Source organism: Acipenser ruthenus, unplaced genomic scaffold, assembly GCF_902713425.1.
Source record: "Acipenser ruthenus unplaced genomic scaffold, fAciRut3.2 maternal haplotype, whole genome shotgun sequence".
Taxonomy (NCBI): domain Eukaryota; kingdom Metazoa; phylum Chordata; class Actinopteri; order Acipenseriformes; family Acipenseridae; genus Acipenser; species Acipenser ruthenus.
Window position 1 is genome coordinate 6,056 of NW_026708905.1, and position 25,713 is coordinate 31,768.

At 41.5% G+C, this 25,713-nt stretch overlaps 2 protein-coding genes across 2 annotated transcripts; one reads left to right on the forward strand and one right to left on the reverse strand.

The window, feature by feature from the left end:
- Positions 1–1,137: 1,137 nt before the first annotated feature.
- On the forward strand, positions 1,138–20,316 carry LOC131736707 (gamma-aminobutyric acid type B receptor subunit 2-like). Its single transcript, XM_059021946.1, has 5 exons — positions 1,138–1,199; positions 9,107–9,295; positions 9,743–9,982; positions 19,687–19,747; positions 20,297–20,316. Exons 2-5 carry the CDS (start codon positions 9,122–9,124, stop codon positions 20,314–20,316), a joined length of 495 nt encoding a protein of 164 aa, XP_058877929.1. The 5' UTR covers positions 1,138–1,199; positions 9,107–9,121.
- Positions 20,317–20,619: 303 nt separating this feature from the next.
- Positions 20,620–22,218, reverse strand: LOC131736708 (keratin-associated protein 10-6-like; the record flags this gene model as incomplete). Its single annotated transcript, XM_059021947.1, has 2 exons — positions 20,620–20,758; positions 20,949–22,218. Coding segments are annotated over 2 exons (1,409 nt in total), but the record flags the coding sequence as incomplete, so codon positions are not given.
- Between the last annotated feature and the right edge of the window lie 3,495 nt (positions 22,219–25,713).

A 25,713-nucleotide genomic window follows, 5' to 3' on the forward strand; every position in this document is an offset into this window, starting at 1 on the left:
ATAGGCTTAGCCCAGTTATTTTTTATGAGGTATCTGTAACACTTTGGTATCTGCAGAAAGATTGATTAACGACCATATTTGTTCCGTCAAGAATAAACTTATTTACCGAATTAAAATCACAGTGTCTGTGTTTTTATCTGCTGAACGTGGATAAACTTATGAAGCCTTCTTGTTTTAAATTTAGTGCTGCCTGACCGTCGCAGTCTCCCATTATATGCAATATATAAATATATTGTTTGAAAACACTGCATACACTTTTAAATATATTTATGTGAATATATTTATTTACAACATATTTTACAATGTATTTTGAATATAATTTAGAAAAATAAAATGTATAAATATGAATATGTTGATTTACAAAATACATTTATAGTATATTATAAATATATTTAAGCAACATGTCATTTTTAAGAAAATATATTATAAATACATTTCAGGTTTTAAAAAATATATAATTCCATATATTAAAAATATATTTATTTTCCGTATGTGGTATTCCAGATCAAGGAGGATATTTTAACAAATGGAAAAAAACTGCAAAAATAATAACTGTGCAACACACTATTTAAACCAAGATGAATGAGGCTTGGTTTAAACACAGAAACCACCCCACACAGCGAGTACAGCTCTTCCCCTCACTGTACTTCTTAACCTTCTCTACACTTTCCCTAAGTACCTGCACAGGCTTCACCGTAACATTCATACAGTCGTTCAGGGTTACTTTTCTCACCTCTAACACGAGTCCCCTCACTCTTTTCAGCAGTGCCATTTTGTTAAGTGTTCTCAGGGCCAAACCAAGTACCCCTTCAGACTGCACTTGGACTGCAGCCCTCTCAAGTGTCCCTTCTCGATAGTAGTTCCCAGTACAAGATCATTGACGCCATGCTCATTTTATTCATATTGAAACAGTGCCCAACAAGTCTAATTGATGAGTGGCTCACTCTTCTTTGGCATCATATTGTGAGACAGATGTGGCAGAATTTCCTGGAGGTGCTTTCTTGTTTTTGTTTTTAACTCTCTCTCTCTCTCTCTCTCTCTCTCTCTCTCTCTCTCTCTCTCTCTCTCTCTCTATATATATATATATATATATATATATATATATATATATATTATTTCTTTGTCTTCTGCAGGATAACGATGTCCGGATAATTATTGGGCAGTTTGATGAGAACCTGGCAGCGAAAGTCTTTTGCTGTGTAAGTACAGATACCTGAAATGTACATAATGACGACACTGCTGTTATTGTGCTGCTTCAGAACAGCAGCTGAAGTCAAGTGATGGATCCCTGTGGGTGGATTTACGATAATTACTGAAGAATGAAAGATGGAAAGTCATGATTATATTTATTTATTTATTTTACATTTTTTGATGCACCTGGCTTTCGAATTTATTGTACATTCTTTTTCCACAAAATATAGTGTGAGGAACTAAATTAGTTCTTATTATCGTTGAGTTGTTTTCAGATATGATTGCATGGACAGTTTTCTCTCTCTTTTGAGTAATTAGTAATTGCCTTCGTATTTGGCATAACAGCCTTTCTGCGGACAGTAGCTCCTAAGTCTTATATTAGGCATTTCAGTGATGACTTCTAGAAGTACGGCAGATGCATCTTGTGCAGCATTTAGCAAAATTATGTATGTATCATTATCTTTAAAATGCATTGTAGCAAGGCAGGGAGGGGGTTCAAAATCCTTCCTGCCAAAAACATGTGCAAACGTGTTTGGATTGTTTGGTTAATTCTATTGTAAATTGGTGCCAGCTTCCTATATCTGTTTCTGTGGGAAATATAATCCCCACCAGCCAAATCATTTGGGGCTGCTGAGTAGAAGGAAGCAGGAAGGTGTGTACCCTGCTGCCAAGCTGTCACAAGAGAGGTACTGTGTGTACTCGTGTGTGTTTTGATAAACTGTGTGTTTTGTTTTTTGTGTCGGGCAAACAGCTTAGCTGTCCCGGGCTAGACAGGGATGTTCCTGAAAGTTTAGTTAGCATTCTACAGGAGTTAGGTGTTTATTTTCTTTTTGTTTATTTTCATATCATTAAAAGTGCGGCTAAGCGCTAAAACTTCAATTCTATGTGTCGGGTCTACGTTCTTAAAGGGGCAAACGGACACGAGTTAGTGAAGCTCGGTTACATATGGTGGCAGCATGCTTGGGCGTCCCTATAGACCCCAAAAAGAAAAGAATTGGAAGATTTAAAGAAGTTGATTGAGAGGATCAAAAGAAATTACTGCTGCACAAGACAAAAGCAAATGTAGACAGCAGAGGCGAACGAGAGGCAAAGACAGGAGCTAGGGTTGTGCCCATTGGAAATAAAGGAGCGGGAGCCAACAGAGCTGGAGCTGCTGCTCCAGAAGTGGGAGTTGGCAAGAGAAGCTCCACTGTCTCCAGCCCCAGAGGGAGAAGCTCCGCTGTCTGCAGCCCCAGAGGGAGAAGCTCCACTGTCTCCAGCCCCAGAGGGAGAAGCTCCGCTGTCTCCAGCCCCAGAGGGAGAAGCTCCGCTGTCTCCAGCTGCAGAGGTAGAAGCTCCGCTGTCCTCCAGCCCCAGAGGGAGAAGCTCCGCTGTCTCCAGCCCCAGAGGGAGAGCTCCGCTGTCTCCAGCCCCAGAGGGAGAAGCTCCGCTGTCTCCAGCCCCAGAGGGAGAAGCTCCGCTGTCTCCAGCCCCAGAGGGAGAAGCTCCACTGTCTCCAGCCCCAGAGGGAGAAGCTCCCGCAGTCTCCAGCCCCAGAGGGAGAAGCTCCGCTGTCTCCAGCTGCAGAGGGAGAAGCTCTGCTGTCTCCAGCCCGAGAGGGTAGAAGCTCCGCTGTCTCCAGCCCCGAGAGGGAGAAGCTCCGCTGTCTCCAGCCCCCAGAGGGAGAAGCTCCGCTGTCTCCAGCCCCAGAGGGAGAAGCTCCCGCTGTCTCCAGCCCCCAGAGGGAGAAGCTCCGCTGTCTCCAGCCCCAGAGGGAGAAGCTCCGCTGTCTCCAGCTGCAGAGGGAGAAGCTCTGCTGTCTCCAGCCCGAGAGGTAGAAGCTCCGCTGTCTCTAGCCCCAGAGGGAGAAGCTCCGCTGTCTCCAGCTGCAGAGGTAGAAGCTCCCGCTGTCTCCAGCCCCAGAGGGAGAAGCTCCACTGTCTCCAGCCCCAGAGGGAGAAGCTCCGCTGTCCTCCAGCCCCAGAGGGAGAAGCTCCACTGTCTCCAGCCCCCAGAGAGAGAAGCTCTGCTGTCCTCCAGCCCCAGAGGGAGAAGCTCCACTGTCTCCAGCCCGAGAGGGAGAAGCTCTGCTGTCTCCAGCTGCAGAGGGAGAAGCTCCACTGTCTCCAGCTGCAGAGGGAGAAGCTCCGCTGTCTCCAGCCCCAGAGGGAGAAGCTCCGCTGTCTCCAGCCCGAGAGGGAGAAGCTCCGCTGTCTCCAGCCCGAGAGGTAGAAGCTCCGCTGTCTCCAGCCCCAGAGGGAGAAGCTCAGCTGTCTCCAGCCCCCAGAGAGAGAAGCTCTGCTGTCTCCAGCTGCAGAGGGAGAAGCTCTGCTGTCTCCAGCTGCAGAGGTAGAAACTCCGCTGTCTCCAGCCCGAGAGGTAGAAGCTCCGCTGTTTCCACGTGCAGAGGCAGAAGCTCCGCTGTCTCCAGCTGCAGAGGGAGAAGCTCCGCTGTCTCCAGCCCCAAAGAGAGAAGCCTCCGCTGTCTCCAGCCCCAGAGGGAGAAGCTCTTCTGTCTCCTGAGCCAGAGGAGGTGGAGTTGTTGTCATCTCTGGAGCCAGAAGCTACAATCAAGGGGGAGAAGGTGAAGAGCGCACCTCCACCACAGCTCCAGCCTCCAACCCTGAAAGCTCGTCCGGCGGCGGTCAGTATGGTCCCTTGCCCCCATGCTCCCAGGACATCCTGGTGAGGGTTCTGGACCTCCCATCACTGGACCTAGAGTTCAGGAGTGTACTTCACCAGGCACAGTTCCCCGCCTGGTCCCCCACTGTGCTCCCCCTGCAACCCCAGACATCGAGCCACATTCGGCAGACGTTGCTTGGGCTCCCCCTGGTGGTTCAGAGGTCGCTTCGCCGGTGCCAAGCCTTGGACCTCTGCCTGCTGCACCTCCCAACCAGGTCTCCGGTCGGCGCACCAGTCGCCCCTGTTACCTCGGTGGAGTCCCCTCGTTGCGGTTCATGGTCCCTTCCTGTGGGTTCCGGAGGAAAGACTGACCCGACCCTCAAGCCCCCCCGTGGAAGAGGGCGAAGACCAAAGAGATGGGACTTGAGGGCGGGTGGTTCCTTTAAGGGTGGAGGGAGGTGGCTGTAGTATGGCCTGTTTCTTAAAAAGACAAGGGGGTGGATGTGTAGCAAGGCAGGGAGGGGGTTAAAAATCCTTCCTGCCAAAAACACGTGCAAACATGTTTTAATTGTTTGGTTAATTCTATTGGCAGTTGGCAATTATTGTAAATTGGTGCCAACTGCCTATATCTGTTTCTGTGGGGAATATAATCCCCACAGCCAAATCATTCGGGCTGCTGAGTAAAAGGAAGCAGGAAGAGGTACTGTGTGTACTTGTGTGTTTTTTGTTAAACTGTATGTTTAGCTTAGCTGTCCTGGGCTAGGCAGGGCTGTTCCTGGAAGTTTAGTTAGTGCTCCAGAGGAGCTAGATATTTATTTTGTTTTTGTTTGTTTTGTATTATTAAAAGTGCGCTTCAGCGCTAAAACTTCAATTCTGTGTGTCAGGACTACGTTCTTAAAGGGGCAAACGAACGCGAGTGGGTGAAACTCGGTTACAGTATGTATTTAAAAGGGCTGCACAAAAATACTGCATATGATACAGACAGCCATGGCAGGACAGGTTTGATGTGTGTGCAAGGTGTTTCAGTTCTGAAGGGATATAGAACCAGTCAGTGCAGTGAAGTCTGTACTCTGGAAAAGCTCTTAAATGTATCACCTTTACGCTGTCCCTAGCGTGTCGTCTAATGTCTCATTTCCACTGTGGACAGGGGCCGGCCCAGGCCATCAAAAACATGTTTCATCATTTTTTCCAACGTGGTCAACCTCAGAGGTTCTTGACCCACATCAAATGGTCACTAGGGGATTGTGGGATTGTATTTTGTTGTGTTTTAAAGAAACTCCCTGGTAAAAATAGGGAATGAATGACTTCAACAAGCTGCCCAAGGTTCAGTTTACTTGCACTGAGGTGGGAATAGCTTCCCTTTATTCAGTGCTGGAAAAGAAGATTCTGAATATGGCAGAGACAAAGACAGTAAGATTATAGGTTTGCTGGCTAATACTATTGTTCTATGAGCATTGCTCTATCTTCAGGATTATAAATGTGAGATGGAGGGCTTTACATGAGGCACTGTATACATCTGGAAACACATTATTAGCTGACAGGTACAACTACACCATCTATGTATACATTTAAACGTATAGTTTTTGTTTGAAATATATTTGTGTACCATATATATTAGAGATCCTGTTGAGTCTCTAGTTAAGGTTTTATGCACAATTCCATGTACAGTTAAAATGTATATCTTTGCTGTTACCGAGCAAACTGTTCTGAACATTGAAGGGCTACTAGAAACTATTGATAGCTTGCATGTTTAAATCTGAAATTGCTGTGTATTTACAGTATGATATATTGTATAGGTGAATAGAAGCACTGAGACCACCACCTTCACTTTATGCTGGTATAGAGAACCAACATACATGATCATTGCATACTGTAGAAAATCAAATGTCCTCCGTTATGGGTCACTATTTACTGGCGTCAAAATAAATGGTTAAGCCAGTTCTTCGCAATGTTGAATTCATATACTGTACTGTTTACTTGCTTCAGTTTCAGCTTCACTTCATTGTGGCAGGGCAGGAGAAAAAGCCCTGCACATAATTAAAGGGGGCAAGTCAAGCCCTGCCTGTAAATAAATATATTGTTTGGTGATGGGAAAATGCATTGTATATTTTAAAACGGGTGTTTGTATCTTGTGTTATTTAAAAGTATATTGTGTTTAGGTAAAACACAATGTATTATGATTTAAAATGTATGTGGTTGTCTTTATTTAAAACGAGTATGTTTTGTTATTGGTGTATTATTTAAATGCATTTTGGGTTAATTTAAAAACACAACGGGTGTTTGTTATCATGTATGGCAGCGTGGATGGGATTAGAAACCCATCCACTGAAACTCGTGCAGAACTTGACCATCTCCGGACTGATTAATTTATTGTTAAAATGGTCACATGTATAAAAAGCCTGCAGCTCTCCTTGTTTGGTGTGGGTGTTCATGACAAGCGATTGTGAGAGATGGGAGTGGAGCCGTCCTGTCACAGACATTAACACTTAATTGATCCTAATCTATGTGTCACCATTAGCTCTATATATGCTACCTTTTTGTATCCCGTATTTTATAAATGTATTCTTGTTGTATATACATACAGTGCTCCCTCGCTATAACGCTGGCCTCGGGAGACACACAATATGAGCGTTATAACCGAAGAGCGTTATAAACGGGAGAGGGGGACGCTGCGGGACACATAGCAACACACATCTGACTAAAATACAAAAAATAACTCCCTCTCTATAATGCACATATAGTGAAGCAAACATGTAACTTTCCGTGAATTAACCATGCATAAAGCACCATGTAATCAACACTATATTTTTTACAGAAAAAAAGGTAACATTCCCACTCATGCATCATTTTAATTACCAGTTTTTAAACTATAAATAGCCTGGCTAAATGGCGGATGTTCAGTTTGAAGCGACAGACAAGCAAACCAAGTGCGAGAAGGAGAGCGGGTCAGGAGAGGGGAAGAGGGAATGAGCTGGTCCCAGGTTCAGGTGCCAGAGAGCGGGGCTGAAGCGTCTCGAATCCCGGAAAAAGCCACAGCTCCTCTCTTAGCAAAAAAGTAAATACATTAGGAAAGATAACCACGTAATAGGCCTAATATATATTTAGTTATAAAATGAATGCTGAATAAGATGTCTGTGTTATAATGTGCCAGCGCAGCTTTTCTTCAGTTCAGATACTGTATCAAAAGGGAGAGACAGAAACGGAAGTTAGACTGAGAAGTTGTTTACAGTTTGAACAACACCGGAATTGTATTTACTGTAGAAATGTTGAGAGCCTTATAGCGAGGGAGCACTGTGTATATACACATACACACACACACAATTATCTCACCAAGATGTTATTGCTATAATTAAAAAAAAAAATCCTGCAGTTAGCACACTTCTCTTAATCATTGTACAGATGTTCTGCTCTTTTAATTCTGGATCCCCCAGTGGTGGCTGTGGGAGTAATATATACAGGATACAGCTCTATCTGTCATAGGGGACTCCATTATAGTACCATAATGAAGTTAGGAGATGAGGAGGAGGGTTCTGTTTCCAACAAAAACAAGTTGAAACATCAACTTCACTTGCGGGTGTATCCACGATAAAAATTGGGTTAATGGCCCCTCCTCATTTCTCCCTGGATAAATGCCCTATACACACTATGCAATCAACGCCCATTTAAACCATGTGATTGCCATTCACTTTATTATAATGCAGTTGCAGACCGTAGAGAATGAGCTGGGACTTACTTAGGCATCATGACTGAAAGGTACTGAAAAGATAGCCCATGAAGGATCTTAAAGTTCAAAAAGACAAAGGCTACAGGAAGCCCATAAAGATTTCTCCAGGCAAGTGTGATGGGCTCTTTAGACCTGCTATGAGTCAAGACTGGGGCAGCAGAATCCAGAATGAATTGAGACTTTTGACGGGATTTTGGTAGTCCAGCAATCAGCAAGTTACAATGATCAAATCGCTAAAAAGAAAATAGCAAATCAGGAATATAAAGTGTCCCAGAAGTATTATGTTTTGTTACAAAAACTAACAGTCTAACCCAGTAACTAATGGACAGCAACACTGCTCAGCTTCTAAATTCACATTTTGCAGCTACACACTTGTTTGATTCAAGGAGAAATACGGGGTAATCCAAATTGTTTTAACATGCTGGCCAGAACACCTTAAAGAGTTAATAACAAGTATATTCTCTGCATTATAAAAACAATAGTCTAATGTATTAACAACATTGAAGCAGATGTCTGCAAAAAAATGAAGGTTTTTAGCACCTGCTTTTATCAGGCTGCATGTATGAAGGGGGTAATTACTGGCCTCCCTGTCTAAAGCATTGCTCTATACACTATGTGGCATGAGAACATCACGTGTGTGGGTGACAAGTATTGCAGTTTCCAGATTCCTGTGGACCCTAATTAATGCATGAACAGCTGTACAGTTTGTGCTAAATTACATATACTGTACTGTACTGTGATGTGCTGTGAAGCTGAAGTTCTGGGTAATGTGTACTACAAATTAGTTATACCAGTATCACTTTATGAGCCATTGACCCTTTATTATAAACAGTTAAAGCATCAACTCTGTCAGACCTCTGACATTGTCTGTTGGTTTTTTTTTAACAATCTGAACACTTTGTTGTTAATAATGTGTAAGTCTATATTCAATTTGAAGTATAGCTGTATTTTATTATGTTATTTAATATTATTTAAAGAATTGCTTAACTTTTAATAAAAAAGACCATATGTAATAATGTGTGATTCAATTATGAATATCCTGTATTAGCAGGCAGCAGTTTTTTTTTTTGGAAACGACCTGCAATTACCTGGATTGTTTTGTAAACTCTATTCTTTATTTAATACCCTTTTTCTGTAATATCTGTTATTCCCTCTGCCACAGAATATTGCATAACTCATATCAATATGTTGCAGATTCAGCTTGGAGGCCTTTTGCATTACTTGGGGTTTGATTGCTTAAAAATAAATCAAAATAAATAAGTATTTAACAAGCCCTATAGTTCTCAATCACCTATTCAATTATTGAAATTGGGAATATGCATACAGTATGGTACCATTTAAATGAGTATTTAACAAGCCCTATAGTTCTAAATCACCTATTCAATTATTGAAATTGGGAATATGCATACAGTATGGTACCATTTAAATGAGTGCTTTTCAGTTGGCTGAACCTATGCTTTGCATGGTCATTTCTAATTGCATTTCTGTGCAGCTGCTCTGAATGAGCTGCAATGTAGTACTTACAAAAGTGAGCTGTGTGCTCACTAGTGCAACCTGACCTACATGTATATATTGTGTGTGTCTCTTCAGGTGTACAACCTGAACATGTATGGCAGTAAGTACCAGTGGGTTATTCCAGGCTGGTATCAGGGGAACTGGTGGGAGCAGGCCAACTCCACCAACTGCACCACCAAGAAACTTCTCATGGCTATGGAGGGCTACATCAGCGTGGATTTCGAACCGCTCAGCACCAAACAGACCAGAGGAGTATCAGGGAGGGTGGGTAGCATCCAACACGGTTCACTATTGGGAATTGGATTGACGATTCTGTTTCTTTAACAACTTTAAGCATCTCATTGTTTTACATGCAGTTTCTTAAAATACAATCAGTATGCACGCTAAGAACCACCATGTAAGATTTGCAAACAAGCAATCACTTAACATGTGTAATTAGGAATAAGGTTAATTTAAGAATATTGTTGTAACTTTGTAGTTATATATCGCATTGTAAAGTTAAACCTGTGTGTAACCTACACTTGTTGTCACTGCGATAATAAGCTGTTCGTTTCATATAAACTGGTTTTATGGTACACATTTCTATTTCAGAGATTTTTGTAACACATGTTTATAGCACTTGCATCTTGGAAAGAAAAAATTAAAAAATAGCACAGTCTCTCAACTATGACTCCCAACAACATTACAAAAGGTTTTTGTTTTTTTCTGTAGACTCCACAAGAGTACGAGGCAGAGTATAACAGGAGGAGGCTGCAGAAAGGCCTGGAGTCCAGCAAATTTCACGGCTTTGCTTATGATGGGATCTGGGTGATTGCCAAGACGTTGACAAGGGTCATGGCAATTCTGAGACAGAAAGGACACAAGAAGATCCAGGACTATGACTATACCAATAAGGAGCTTGGAGAGATCGTCCTGGATGTCATGAACGAGACAAACTTCCTTGGTGTGACAGTAAGTACACTTTTTTAGATAGGAGTTGTTTTGGATGGCTACATGCATAAGATTGTTTGACAATGGCTGATCAAAGGTGTATTGTTTTCCAATCAGCTTTGTAAGGTATTTATGTTGGAATTAACTCACTTAAAAAAACTTAAAACTAGTAGTTTCTCTGCAATGTGATAGAAGACAACAGTGTACTACCAGGATGCAAAATGTATAAAATGTTTTCATGAAAAATTGAGAATAACATGATTTTAAAAATGTTTTAGGTATTTCTTAAAAGTGTAAACAGTAAAATATGTTGAATGCCTGTAACCAATTAGTAAATCACCAAGATAAGTGGCTTTAAGAGGGAATGGAGAGATTACTGAGAAACAGAAAGGCAAGGAGTGTATTCCAGGTCAGTGAGAGGGCCCAGGCAGTGATAATGCAGAACCCTGCTGTCAGTTCACAGTGCAGAGTGCTCTATGCTGTAGGCTTCTCACTCTCCGTACTCTTTCACCTCTCGTGTGAGGCTGCTGTAATAAGAGCAACATCTTCCCCTGCGTCGGGCCCTGTAAGGCTGGCTCATGCCGGGAAGAACTAGAAGGCATCTATCAATCTGTTTCTGTTATATATTTAATTAAAACCACTATATGTATATTTACATCAGTTTCAGCTGTTTTAACAACCCTCCAGACTTTATTATTATTATTATTTATTTCTTAGCAGACGCCCTTATCCAGGGCGACTTACAATCGCAAGCAAATACAAATACATTCAAGTGTTACAATATAAGTCATACAATAAGAACAAGAAATACAATAATTCTCAAGTGTGACAAACCACAATTCAATAATACAGCAGATAATAGTGATAGTTACATCAGGATATGATTAAGTAGTGATAGTTACATCAGGATATGATTAAGTACAAAATACTACAGATTAAACACTTGGGAGATTACAATATTCTGAGGTACAGGATTAAATGCAGTAAAATAGGGGGCAGATAAGAGCAAAATAAAGCATATTTAAATGAAGGGTGATAGTGTCCCAGGATACAACAGAGGAGTTCTACAGGTGCTCTTTGAAGAGGTGAGTCTTAAGGAGGCGCCGGAATGTGGTCAGGGACTGGGCAGTCCTGACATCTGTAGGAAGGTCGTTCCACCACTGCGGAGCAAGGGTGGAGAAGGAGCGGGCTCGGGAGGCAGGGGAGCGTAGCGGAGGTAGAGCCAGTCTTCTAGTGCAGGCGGAGCGGAGAGGTCGAGTGGGGGTGTAGGGAGAGATGAGGGTCTGGAGGTAGCTGGGTGCAGTCTGATCAAGGCATCTGTAGGCTAGTACAAGAGTCTTGAACTGGATGCGAGCGGTGATCGGGAGCCAGTGGAGCGAGCGGAGTAGTGGAGTAGCGTGGGCGAAGCGAGGTAGAGAGAACACCAGGCGAGCAGCAGAGTTCTGGATGAGCTGGAGCGGACGGGTGGCGGACGCAGGGAGGCCAGCCAGGAGGGAGTTGCAGTAGTCTAGGCGGGAGAGTACCAGGGCCTGGACCAGGAGCTGGGTAGCATAGTTGGTGAGGAAGGGTCGGATTCTTCGGATGTTGCTCAGGAAGAATCTGCAAGTGCGTGCCAGAGTGGAGATGTGCTGGGAATAAGAGAGGCAGGGGTCCAGGGTGACTCCAAGGTTAAAAACCTACAGACCTGGCCACTCACGTACACAAAAAACCTTAATGCCTGCTGCTTGGATTACAACCAAAATAGTAATAGGAAAAACAGCACTTCATTTGCACAAATAACACACAAGCGATTTGAATATGAAAGCAAGCTTCATTTAAATTCGACAAGTGCCTGGGTAGCAAAGAAAACAAGATGTGCGAGTCCAATTTTAAGTGTCCCATAAAAAATAAAAAAATAAAAACTGGCTGGTCTTATTTGCAGTAAGAACCAGACTGGCCTTCTCATGTTCACACATTTTCAGTACACATTTCCAGTTCATGAAGTCTAGAAGACTATTTCTATCGTGAACCCCTTACTGGAACTCACTCATTAACTCTTTGCTGGAGGTTCCCCCAATGATTATAATGACCAACAGAGGAAGTGTAATCTTCCTGTGCAGACTGCATGGCTTACAGGGTTTAAGACATTAGGGTGTGGCAGACTTGTGATTTGAATCTTGATCCACATTCTTTTGTGGATTACTGAATAATTTAGTCACAAGACACAGGATTGTTCAGCATGAGGCCACATACACATTTCCTTGTTTAGTCCCCTATGTTTAACTGCAGGAGGATACTTTTCTTATCTGACTGAGTACCTCATTAGCTGGAGCCAGAGGCCTACTTGCCAGTGTAACAGAGCGGAGGCTGAGTGTGAACTGGCGACCCCACACACCGCAAGCGAGAGTCTTAACTACAATATAAATAAGCTGGGCTCGTTGGTATTCATGGTTTTAGAGCTTTTAACCTCATCTCATCTCACCGACAGGGGATGACAATCTGTAACGGCAGTGTATCACCCAACACCGTCTGTTACACTAGCTATGTGGAGCAGGCAGCAAAAAAATCACTACGCAAATCTGTATGCAAACTGCTCTTCTCCATGGCCAAAGCCTTGATCTCCTGTGCTCTGTCTTGTTCCAGTAATTATCCAATCGTACCATGAACTGCTATCCAGTCCAGCCAGATCGTCTGTCCCTCAATATAGGGACTACTCTAGCAATCAGCTGTATGCACAGTACAGGGGGAAGTCTTGATGCAAAAGAGGGATGCAAAAGTGATGACTGAACGTATAATGGGTAGGTCTTCAAAAGCACAAAATCCATAAAAAAATATGACACTGCCAGCCTTCAGCAGCACATGTCTTTCAATAAAAATAGGAGTTACAGGTGTGCAAGTAAATATTTTAGCATCAGATCACCAGCTTGTCAAGCATTATTTCCATCTGGCTCTTCACTCTGGAGATTCTTTGACTGTTTCTGCTATTAATCCGTGCATCTATTCATAGGGGGGAAGTATTGACTTAAATTTCTCACTTTATTTATTTCAGTCTATATTCCCATATACATTTGGTGGCGAATGCATCGCAAGGATACTTGTCTTTTGTTTCTTGATTTACACATAAAATACACATAAAATTCCTTTTTATGTTGAATTGTAACAGGTAAAAAAAAAAAGGATGCCGTTTAAGCTTCAATTGAATTTCTCTGTCAAACCACTGCATTGATGCACATTTTCTAGATAGAGTGTAAACAGTACATTCCCAATCATGTCCATTTATTTTTGCCTGTACCACTGCATACAATACTGTGCATTGTATGCTTAATCACTCATGTTTAAATGATAGTAATATAAATAATAACTTGAAGATTTGTAAAATTTAAAGACCTTCAGCATGTGGTATTAGGGCAATGTTTCTTACTGCTTGCAACACTCTCTCTCTCTCTCTCTCTCTCTCTCTCTCTCTCTCTCTCTCTCTCAATCCCCTTAGTTATCCTGGTTCATTGATGTGTCAGACATCACACAGGGTAGCATAGTCTCTGCAGACACAAGGCAGGGGCAGTGTGCAAGAGATTTTTGGTGAAAAGGAACAATGGTCTGCCTGCCACTGATTGTAGCCCCTGTCTTAGGTTTTCACCTTCAGCGGATGTTACATTAAGACAATGGCAGATTAGCGCAAGCTGCTGTCTCTTTACTGCGCAAGACCCAGCTTTTTAATGAAACCTCAGGACTGGCTGGTATAGAGGTATGTCTTCACAGAGATGGGGTTGATTAGATACCAGAAGACAAGGGAGGCAATTGTCAGTTTTTAGAAAACCAGACATCCTGCCTCTCAGAACACACCTGCCCAAGCTGGTGTGTTGCAAGTCTATGGCCCTCTTGACAGAATGACTGAGTGTCTTCCAGTCTGGGTGGTAGCTGTTCAGTACTGGCTTATTTGAAGAGATGTAAAAATGGCATTTCTTCTTGAAATTGGTGCATTACTTTGGCTACATCAAAACTCTTATTTGATGCACTATGAAGGCTTTGCTCCAGAATAAACGTATTTGTTAAGGAGACTGAGCACATTTTCTTTTCAGTGCCCGTATCAGTAAACACAATCTTAAAAGTAAAATTAGTTTTTCACCTGCCCGGGTATTGTACTGTAGATATACATTTTCAGATGCTATTGACCTCCTCTGTAAATGAAGGTCATAAAGGTGTGCTTGTTTTGTTTAATTCTAAATGACTTAAACAAATCAACAGCCCAAAAATATTAATTTGAGGGCACTTAGTACTTAGCAGATTTTTATTTATTTTTTTAGCTGTTATCCCGGAAGATTTTAAAGCTTCAGTTGCAGAAATTCTAATAATAGGTATTAACATATGGTATATAAGGACTAAGAACATAAGAGGAAAACATAAGAAAGTTTACAAACGAGAGGAGGCCATTCAGCCCATCTTGTTCATTTGGTTGTTAGTAGCTTATTGATCCCAGAATCTCATCAAGCAGCTTCTTGAAGGATCCCAGGGTGTCAGCTTCAACAACATTACTGGGGAGTTGGTTCCAGACCCTCACAATTCTCTGTGTAAAAAAGTGCCTCTTATTTTCTGTTCTGAATGCCCCTTTATCTAATCTCCATTTGTGACCCCCTGGTCCTTGTTTCTTTTTTCAGGTCAAAAAAGTCCCCTGGGTCAACATTGTCAATACCTTTTAGAATTTTGAATGCTTGAATCAGATCGCCCTGTAGTCTTCTTTGTTCAAGACTAAATAGATTCAATTTTTTAAGCCTGTCTGCATACGACATGCCTTTTAAACCCGGAATAATTCTGGGTGCTCTTCTTTGCACTCTTTCTAGAGCAGCAATATCCTTTTTGTAGTGAGGTGACCAGAACTGAACATAATATTCTAGATGAGGTCTTACTAATGCATTGTAAAGTTTTAACATTACTTCCCTTGATTTAAATTCAATACTTTTCACTATATATCCAAGCATCTTGTTGGCCTTTTTATAGCTTCCCCACATTGTCTAGATGAAGACATTTCTGAGTCAACATAAACTCCTAGGTCTTTTTCATAGATTCCTTCTTCAATTTCAGTATCGCCCATATGATATTTATAATTCACAATTGCCTGCATGCCCCACAGAAATAGTGGTCTGTAAAAAGGTTTGTCTTTATTTAGCTTTGATGGCAGATGCAGGTGCATAATGGAATTAATTAACGATTCTGTGTGCTATGTAGACATATGGCAGAAGTGGAAGCTGTTTAAGAAGTTGTGTTAATGATGCACACATTAGCAGTTTTATTGGGCTGATTAGCATGCCTCGAGACACCTGCAGCTGTTAACTGGTAATAACCGTCTGCAGCAGCATGCAGGGATCGCTTACGTATTCCAGACAATCCCTTATAAAAGTTTGTCACTGTAAATTTGCACAATAATGTTGCAGTTTTCCCATGCTTTTACTGTGGTAAACATTTAGAATGGTTTGCTTTGTATTTCATCTGGCCACCTTACACTTAAGGGTAGCTTTAGCTATGGAGACTACAGCTGTATCTGTATTAGCATATGTTCTTCATGGGATAACATTATTTAGTTCATTAATGTTTTTTTTTTCTTTTTTTATTATTATTATTATTTCTGTTTCTAAAGACTTATTTTTAAAAAAAATAAGTTAATTACAAATCATACAATAATCAATTAAAGTAAATAAGTACAGTACTTAAAGTACTGCAATGCTTGAGCTATAAAACGCACTTCTTGTATAAGGTGTGCCTGTTATATAATGTGCTCCTCTTGTATACTACTCTAGTAAAATACCATACTATACAACATATAATATCTAGTATACTGCCACCTTGAATACAGCCTGTTAAAATGATCTGAATATTTGTAAATATGATGTTTAAACGAATCACAAGACCGATTTTACATTGAGCATTGCAGCATTTCTATTTCTAAGTGCGACACCACTTGTAGCTGAGGAAGATTAGGAAGGAGTTAGGATATTTATACTGGCACAACCTAGGTAAGGCTCTCAACACTTGTGCAAGCTTGCTGTAATGAAAAACCCAATTCCCTTCAGTCTCACATTGATTATTTGATGTTGTACACCCTTTTTATTCTGCCTGTAAATACAAAGAAAATGGTTTCTTTTTTATTAATGTGTTCAAAGTGAGTAATCCAACTTGGAGTGTGTTGAATGATTGTAACTAGCATGCTTGAATGCAATTAAATACCTAAGTGCTAGAGTCAGTCCCAACTGTCTAAATTATTTGATAGATTTAGACAGGTCAGGTCAGAGAGTGCACGAAGCAACAGCCTGCATCTGTGTTTGTTAATAAATATGTCCTACCTGTCTTCTCATATGGTCAGACAATCTGGGGACAACACAGGAGCCTGTCCATAGACCTTATGGCGGAGCACGAAGGGTCATCCACAAATAGCAATACCATAGGCATCATTGTATTAGGCCTCCTAATCATGACATTGCATGACATTGCACCTCGCTATAAAAGCAGTATTTAATAGGACTCTCCTTGAGGCTCACACTCAGTCTAGAACTATATGTGAGCTCTGGTGGGGTTCTAGGCTCTGCTGTGGTTCTAATACCTGCAAAACAGAAAATACATTTAAAATGTGGTTTCACCTGAGAGTGAAAATAGTCTTAATGATCGTCAGCTAAATACAAAGTGTGTGAGATTGTTGTGGTTCTGACGGAAATAAAATAGTGAAATTCCCTATGTTTATCCCACAATCCCTTGTATCAAACCACAGAAGATCTCTGGGACTACTATAAAGCACTGCTGTAGCGGCCCAGGGGTATCAACATCTGCTTGTAGTTTCACTAAACCTGCAATTATTATGACAGGTACATGTTAATGTACTTCCGCTGTGCAGATTTATTGTGAGGAAAACATAGAAAGAAATAAACACTGCCGAAGACTTCAAAGCGTTCTGTCTTTTGAAATTAAAATGGATGCAAAATTACCTGCCCTGGTGTTTTAACTAATTTCCTTGTGTGTATCTCTCCCTCATTATGCAGTGTTTAATATTCACACAATTAAGTCAAATGAATAAATTAGCAGACTGGGTGGTTTCAGCATGGGTTTGCTTCTGGTGTCGGTCACAAGGGAGATGAGTTTGGTGATCTGATCTAGCATAGTCCACAGCCAAAAGCAGCACATCTTAGAGTCCGTATTAAAAAAGGTGCTAAAGATTACATAGACATGGAGACTGAGCTGCACCCTCACCAACCTTGCAGTGTTTGAAGCTCATACTTGATCACATGTTATTTTTGTTATATATATATATATATATATATATATATATATATATATATATATATATATACACACACTGCTGTGCAAAAGTCTTAGACATGTTCCATTTTTCTACTCTGATGCATTATGAGCATCGACAATTTACTCAAAGCCTCCACTAGTGTTTTCTATTATTATAACAACCTTTGACTTGCATAAAGAAGGAAAAACATTGACTGAAATAGCTCGCATCACTTAAGAACATAAGAACATAAGAAAGTTTACAAACGAGAGGAGGCCATTCAGCCCATCTTGTTCGTTTGGTTGTTAGTAGCTTATTGATCCCAGAATCTCATCAAGCAGCTTCTTGAAGGATCCCAGGGTGTCGGCTTCAACAACATTACTGGGGAGTTGGTTCCAGACCCTCACAATTCTCTGTGTAAAAAAGTGCCTCTTATTTTCTGTTCTGAATGCCCCTTTATCTAATCTCCATTTGTGACCCCTGGTCCTTGTTTCTTTTTTCAGGTCAAAAAAGTCCCCTGGGTCAACATTGTCAATACCTTTTAGAATTTTGAATGCTTGAATCAGATCGCCGCGTAGTCTTCTTTGTTCATGACTAAATAGATTCAATTTTTTAAGCCTGTCTGCATATGACATGCCTTTTAAACCCGGGATAATTCTGGGTGCTCTTCTTTGCACTCTTTCTAGAGCAGCAATATCCTTTTTGTAGTGAGGTGACCAGAACTGAACATAATATTCTAGATGAGGTCTTACTAATGCATTGTAAAGTTTTAACATTACTTCCCTTGATTTAAATTCAATACTTTTCACTATATATCCAAGCATCTTGTTGGCCTTTTTATAGCTTCCCCACATTGTCTAGAGGAAGACATTTCTGAGTCAACATAAACTCCTAGGTCTTTTTCATAGTTCCCTTTTTCAATTTCAGTATCTCCCATATGATATTTATAATGCACATTTTTATTGCCTGCATGCAATACTTTACACTTTTCTCTATTAAATTTCATTTACCATGTGTCTGCCCAGTTCTGAATGCTGTCTAGATCATTTTGAATGACCTTTGCTGCTGCAACAGTGTTTGCCACTCCTCCTATTTTTGTGTCGTCTGCAAATTTAACGAGTTTGCTTACTATACCAGAATCTAAATCATTAATGTAGATTAGGAATAGCAGAGGACCTAATACTGATCCCTGTGGTACACCACTGGTTACCTCACTCCATTTTGAGGTTTCTCCTCTAATCAGTACTTTCTGTTTTCTACCTGTTAACCACTCCCTAATCCATGTGCATGCATTTCCTTGAATCCCTACTGCGTTCAGTTTGAGAATTAATCTTTTATGCGGGACTTTGTCAAAAGCTTCCTGGAAATCTAAATAAACCATTTAGTATGCTTTGCAATTATCCCTTGTCGATGTTGCATCCTCAAAGAAATCAAGCAGGTTAGTTAGACACGATCTCCCTTTCCTAAAACCATGCTGACTGTCTCCTAGGATATTGTTACCATATAGGTAATTTTCCATTTTGGATCTTATTATAGTTTCCATAAGTTTACATATAATAGAAGTCAGGCTTATTGGTCTGTAGTTACCTGGTTCGGTTTTGTCTCCCTTTTTGTGGATCGGTATTACGTTTGCTATTTTCCAGTCTAACGGTACAACCCGTGTCAAGAGACTGTTGCATGATCTTGGTTAGCGGTTTGTAAATAACTTCTTTCATTTCTTTGAGTACTATTGGGAGGATCTCATCTGGCCCAGGGGATTTGTTTATTTTAAGAGCTCTTAGTCCCTTTAACACTTCTGCCTCTGTTATGCTAAAGTTATTTAAAATTGGATATTAACAGGTCGACATGTGGGGCATGTTGTCCGTGTCCTCCTTTGATTTTCAAGGTGTGGTATCCGAAGCATAATCAACAAGTACAGAGAAACATCATCTGTAATTGACAAACCCAGGATCGGAAGACCCAAAAAGCTGTCTAACAATGATGAGCAATACTTGAAGATAATATCCTTAAGGAATAGAAAGAAGACAAGCATTGAATTGACAACAGAACTGGCAGAAGGCACAGGAGTCGTTGTCCCTCCATCAACAGTCCAAAGCACCTTTGACCATTGTTCCATAGTCCAATTTCTGTGCTCTTGTGCATATTTTAGCCTTTAGTCGTGTTCCCTTTTCTTAACAGAGGTATTCTTACTGCAACACATCCTTTAAGTCCTGATTTCAAGAATGACCTTCGTACTGTTGATTTGATGGACAACAACACCTGTGCCTTCTGCTGTAAATTCAATGTTTGTCTTATTATTATTATTATTATTATTATTATTATTATTATTATTATTATTATTATTATTATTGTTTCGAGTCAACATGCTATGGAGTCAAAATGCAGTATTTCCCCAGTTTTAGAGAGGCTGAAGGTGAATCTTGAGTATATTTGTACCATTATTTCTGGTATGACTGTCATATTCTTGTTTTTATCTTCCCAGGGCCAGGTTATGTTCCGTAATGGAGAACGGATGGGGACCATCAGATTTAACCAGTTTCAAGGTAAGCATGCTTTAACTAGTATGGAACTTGCTACTTAAATTAATTTAAAAGAGAAATGCTATTTCTGTTAATTAATTAGTGTCAGAAAAGAAAAGTGAAGATCAGGGAAAAGGGGACGATACAGATAAATAGAGTGAAGGATTACGTCTTTCAGTCCAGCCTTGACATTTTCATTTTGTTTTAGCTCTTGATCTGGCAGTGTTATTTCTTCAGTTCCTTGTCATTTTATTTTCTTGAAAACCCACGTACCAAACCATAGACTGGGAATGGATGATTTTGTAGATGCCCGAGGCAAAACCACCGTTCTCTCTCTCTCTCTCTCTCTCTCTCTCTCTCTCTCTCTCTCTCTCTCTCTCTCTAATGTGTGACTGGGCAGAAAATAACTGACATCACTTTTGACACGGCGCTGTCCGTTACATTAATCTCCTTTACAGGAACTGTAACTGCTACCATTGTGCTGAAGAAACCCTGGGTTTGTCAAATACTGTATCATGTTCAAAATTACACAATGGCAAATGTTGCATATATGAAGTACTTTGATTGTCTCAGTGTCAGATTGGCAAGAGTGACACCCACAGTACCACCAGATTATTATTATTATTATTATTATTATTATTATTATTATTATTATTATTATTATTATTATTATTATTATTTTAAGTAATCTAATTAGTACACGTACGTCCTTTACATTGCTAGAGTTGTTGATACATTGGTCATGCTTTATATTACCGTAACATAATACACAGTAATAACTATAAATACTGATTACGTTAAGGTTGGTTTATGTTTGTTAAATTTATGAAATAACAGTGTATTAACAATGCTTGGTTAATAAACAGCCTTAGCTGAAAAGTGTTAGAATTGCATGACTAGGGTTCAAACCACACTCCAGACAGGCAGGTAATAGTGTACAGCACCGAGAGGTCACAGCACACTCCAGACAGGCAGGTAATAGCATACAGCACCGAGAGGTCACAGCACACTCCAGACAGGCAGGTATAGTGTACACTACCGAGAGGTCACAGCACACTCCATACAGGCAGGTAATAGTGTACACCACCGAGAGGTCACAGCACACTCTAGACAGGCAGGTAATAGTGTAAACCACCGAGAGATCACAGCACACTCCAGACAGGCAGGTAATAGCATACAGCACCGAGAGGTCACAGCACACTCCAGACAGGCAGGTATAGTGTACACTACCGAGAGGTCACAGCACACTCCATACAGGCAGGTAATAGTGTACACCACCGAGAGGTCACAGCACACTCCAGACAGGCAGGTAATAGTGTACACCACCGAGAGGTCACAGCACACTCCAGACAGGCAGGTAATAGCATACAGCACCGAGAGGTCACAGCACACTCCAGACAGGCAGGTAGTAGTGTACAGCACCGAGAGGTCACAGCACACTCCAGACAGGCAGGTAATAGCATACAGCACCGAGAGGTCACAGCACACTCCAGACAGGCAGGTAGTAGTGTACAGTACCGAGAGGTCACAGCACACTCCAGACAGGCAGGTAATAGCATACAGCACCGAGAGGTCACAGCACACTCCAGACAGGCAGGTAGTAGTGTACAGCACCGAGAGGTCACAGCACACTCCAGACAGGCAGGTAATAGCATACAGCACCGAGAGGTCACAGCACACTCCAGACAGGCAGGTAGTAGTGTACAGTACCGAGAGGTCACAGCACACTCCATACAGGCAGGTAATAGCATACAGCACCGAGAGGTCACAGCACACTCCAGACAGGCAGGTAGTAGTGTACAGCACCGAGAGGTCACAGCACACTCCAGACAGGCAGGTAATAGCATACAGCACCGAGAGGTCACAGCACACTCCAGACAGGCAGGTAGTAGTGTACAGTACCGAGAGGTCACAGCACACTCCATACAGGCAGGTAATAGCATACAGCACCGAGAGGTCACAGCACACTCCAGACAGGCAGGTAATAGCATACAGCACCGAGAGGTCACAGCACACTCCAGACAGGCAGGTAATAGTGTACAGTACCGAGAGGTCACAGCACACTCGAGACAGGCAGGTAATAGCATACAGCACCGAGAGGTCACAGCACACTCCAGACAGGCAGGTAATAGCATACAGCACCGAGAGGTCACAGCACACTCCATACAGGCAGGTAATAGTGTACAGTACCGAGAGGTCACAGCACACTCCAGACAGGCAGGTAGTAGTGTACAGCACCGAGAGGTCACAGCACACTCCAGACAGGCAGGTAGTAGTGTACAGCACCGAGAGGTCACAGCACACTCCATACAGGCAGGTAATAGCATACAGCACCGAGAGGTCACAGCACACTCCACACAGGCAGGTAATAGCATACAGCACCGAGAGGTCACAGCACACTCCAGACAGGCAGGTAATAGCATACACCACCGAGAGGTCACAGCACACTCCAGACAGGCAGGTAGTAGTGTACAGTACCGAGAGGTCACAGCACACTCGAGACAGGCAGGTAATAGCATACAGCACCGAGAGGTCACAGCACACTCCAGACAGGCAGGTAATAGCATACAGCACCGAGGTCACAGCACCGGGTTTTAAAAGTGTTTTTAAAGCAAGCCAATCAGTTCATATATTACAACTTAGAGGGCAAGGTATTCCAAAGTGCCAGGTGCAAATTTTTCAAGGGCATTGGACCCACAAAAAATAGAACATAAGAAAGTTTACAAACGAGGGGTTCCCGAGTGGCGTATCCAATAAAGACACTCTGCGTGGAGTATAGCCTGGAGGTCACCAGTTCGAGTCCAGGCTATTCCACTGCTGACCGTGGACGGGAGCTCCCAGGTGGCGGCACACAATTGGCCGAACGCCGCCCAGGTGGGGGAGGGCTTAGGTCACACCAGCGACCCCTGTGGACTGGCCGGGCGCCTGCGGGCCTGCCTGTAATTTGCCCAGAACTGCATGGTCCTCCGACGCTGTAGCTCTGAGGTGGCTGCATGGCAGGCCTGCAGAGTGAAAAGAAGCAGACAGCTGAGCGCACACGTTTCGGAGGACGCATGAGTCCGTCTTCATCTCTCCCGAGTCATCACGGGGGTGGCAGCGGTGAACCGGGTTATCTGTTTATAGCGCATCATATCACCGCCCCTGACGCATTATTTTGCAATGCCGTACACTCGCTCGCTCGCCAGTTAAAACAATAAAAAAAATGTATTCAGGAGCGCCCCCAGAAATCTTTCACATGGTACGCACAACTGAACCACACTGACATCTCATCTCATGCCGATAACAACTCTGCATCAACATGCTGTTAAGAGTTTCAGTCAGAGTGCTGCATTTCTGTTCTTTCCTGAGTTTCCCTTTTTCAAAATGAATAAACACAGCGCGCTGCCATAGAGACAGAACAGCAACTACAGTGACAGCCAAATAGTCCAGAACAATAAAAGCTACAAATAAACCTATTTGAAACAGACTTAAAGGAAAAACTAACTCACAAATATGTTATGCTGATTCCATTTCTAATCATTTTACTCTCACAATCACTACAACTAATCATTACTCCTCTCCGCTCTTCGGGGGAAACAGTAAAAAAAAGTTTAAAAAATATGTAAATATACCCCAGCATAAGAAATGTCAGGTGTTCCGTTTTTGCATTTTGAAAAGGTGGTCATCGTAATGGGAGGACCAATTAGAAAACCTCCTTCAGGTGACCATAGGGATTAGGAGAGCACATACAGGTGAAAGCTAGAATGTAGGCTAAGAGAATGCAATGTGAATATAACTATGTCTAATAATCCACACAAGTCCCCTATACAGCAGTACAAACTTTTTCTTAGATAAGAGTTTTCTAAAGCAAGGGTTCTCAAACCAAAAATGTTGGTGGTCGCATTTGAGAAACACGAATCTAAAGGTTTCCTTAATTGTGCTGAATTCTTAGACAAAGTTTGATTCTATCACACCTCAGCCAACACAAGGTAAAGCAGGTTGCTCTGTGATGGGTGCGTGTGTGTCGAATAAATCATGCACAGAAACAGTCTGGATGATGCCTTTGTCAATGTTGGTACTTGACAAAGACATTGGCTAAAACATTTGCCTGCTTGACTCAGTATTCCTTTACCTCAGTATTCCAGCTAGGCTCTTACTCTCAACAGCCAGTCATAATTACACCTCTTGGTCCCTGGTTCTATACTCTGAGATCCATCCCTTAATGTAAATTATAGAGGGTTGACTGGGGGGGAGGGGGGGGGTTCTCTTTAGCTTTAGTTTTGTGAACACAGGATATACAGTACAGTATATACAACATTTAAACCTGGACTGCAATAAGACTCATTTTAATTTAACAGTCTTACAGCAGTCTTTACATTTAATCTTCAGGACCATAAACAAGTTCCCATTTCATACTGGTTTTCTTTTAGCCCTATTTGTTGTGATATACACTTTCTTTATCGACTCAAGTATCCACTGAAGTTCAAAGTGTTGCAGAAGTCTGCATCATGGCAACTCCCATACAGTATTACTTGAGAAGTCCTCCATTGAGGAGGGGAATCAAATGGGTGAAATATCTAGCACAATTTCACCAATATCTGAGGAAAATAGTGTTGAACTTGATTAAATAAATTATGACAAATAGAATCGCATTTCATATACACCCACATCACTAATCAAGTAGCAGTACCATATTACCTTACTCATACACACATTACATTTAAAAGCAGTACGCTGGCCTTATCTTTTTTGCCATACAGCTCTGTCACAGAATGAAAACAGATTATTTGGTGACAGTAAAAACAAATCTCCAAGATATGATATCGTTACACATACATTGTATTTTATTTACATTTTCATAGCAATCCATGCCATATCTGTGAGAAAGATCAGACTGTAACACAGTCTTCTCAGCTTTAACCTGTAAACGCAATTAATTGGAGAAGGCTGTCACAAGCAGGACTTGCTTTCAGAACGTAGAGATTTAATACACAGAAAAAGGGGACTTGGAAGGTTTCTTATATAAACAGAATTCTTCATCTGATAGAATTTGTCTGAACATTTTCTTTGTCTGTTATTATGAATCAAGGCATAGAGCAATTGTAGGATGTCCGTGAAGAGGAAACTGGAGACATTAAATTAGAGTTGTGACTCATTTTGTAAGGGGATTTGAATGTACCAGAATTCTGGTTCTTTTGCTAATAGATTCATTTTTTTATAGCTGTGCAACTGGAGTCATGTTATTTGGCACTAGAATGAATTTGTTGTGTCTGTACTAGTGATATAAAATATGGTTAATTTCAGATTATTAAATTAAACACCAAAACTGACTTTGAAAGATTAATAAACTGCACAGTTTGGATCGATTTATTATACTATGAAACTTCACGTCTTCTTTATGGTCACACATCATAAAAGTAGCTTCCGCATCCCAGCCACTTTCACTCTGGGATCTGTAGTCCAAGGGAGCCTCGAGACCTGTTAAAGCTCCCATAATGCATACAAAATGGCATCACAAACAAAGCATGCAGGGAGCATAACGTGGTATCAGAACTTGTCGTTATAAATAGTTGTCAGAGAATGAAGGCGAGCGAGTGTTTAAATACTGTAAGTTCATAAATACAAACTAGTTGTATTTTCTTTACACATTTATCAATGACCTAATTAATGACGTTTTGTTCTGCAAGAGAAAAGCGGCAGATATTAAATTATATAAATATAGGGTCAGTCCATGTCAGATCAATCACCCTCGAAACCGAAGGTTCGTGGATTTTGATATAAATATGTATTTATAAGTGAGCTACCCAAAGTTGTTGTATTGTTTTACTGGGACTATCACTTGTAAGTAACCTAATGTTCCCTTTCAATTCGAATACGACCACCAACCAATACTTTTGGGAAAAGTATACCAAAACCATCGCGAGGAAGCGTGAGCGGACAGCATATGAGGGATGCCTCGCTACCGCCAGCTAGTGTTGGTGGTGTGAGCGTACAACCTCAAAGACCCTTGT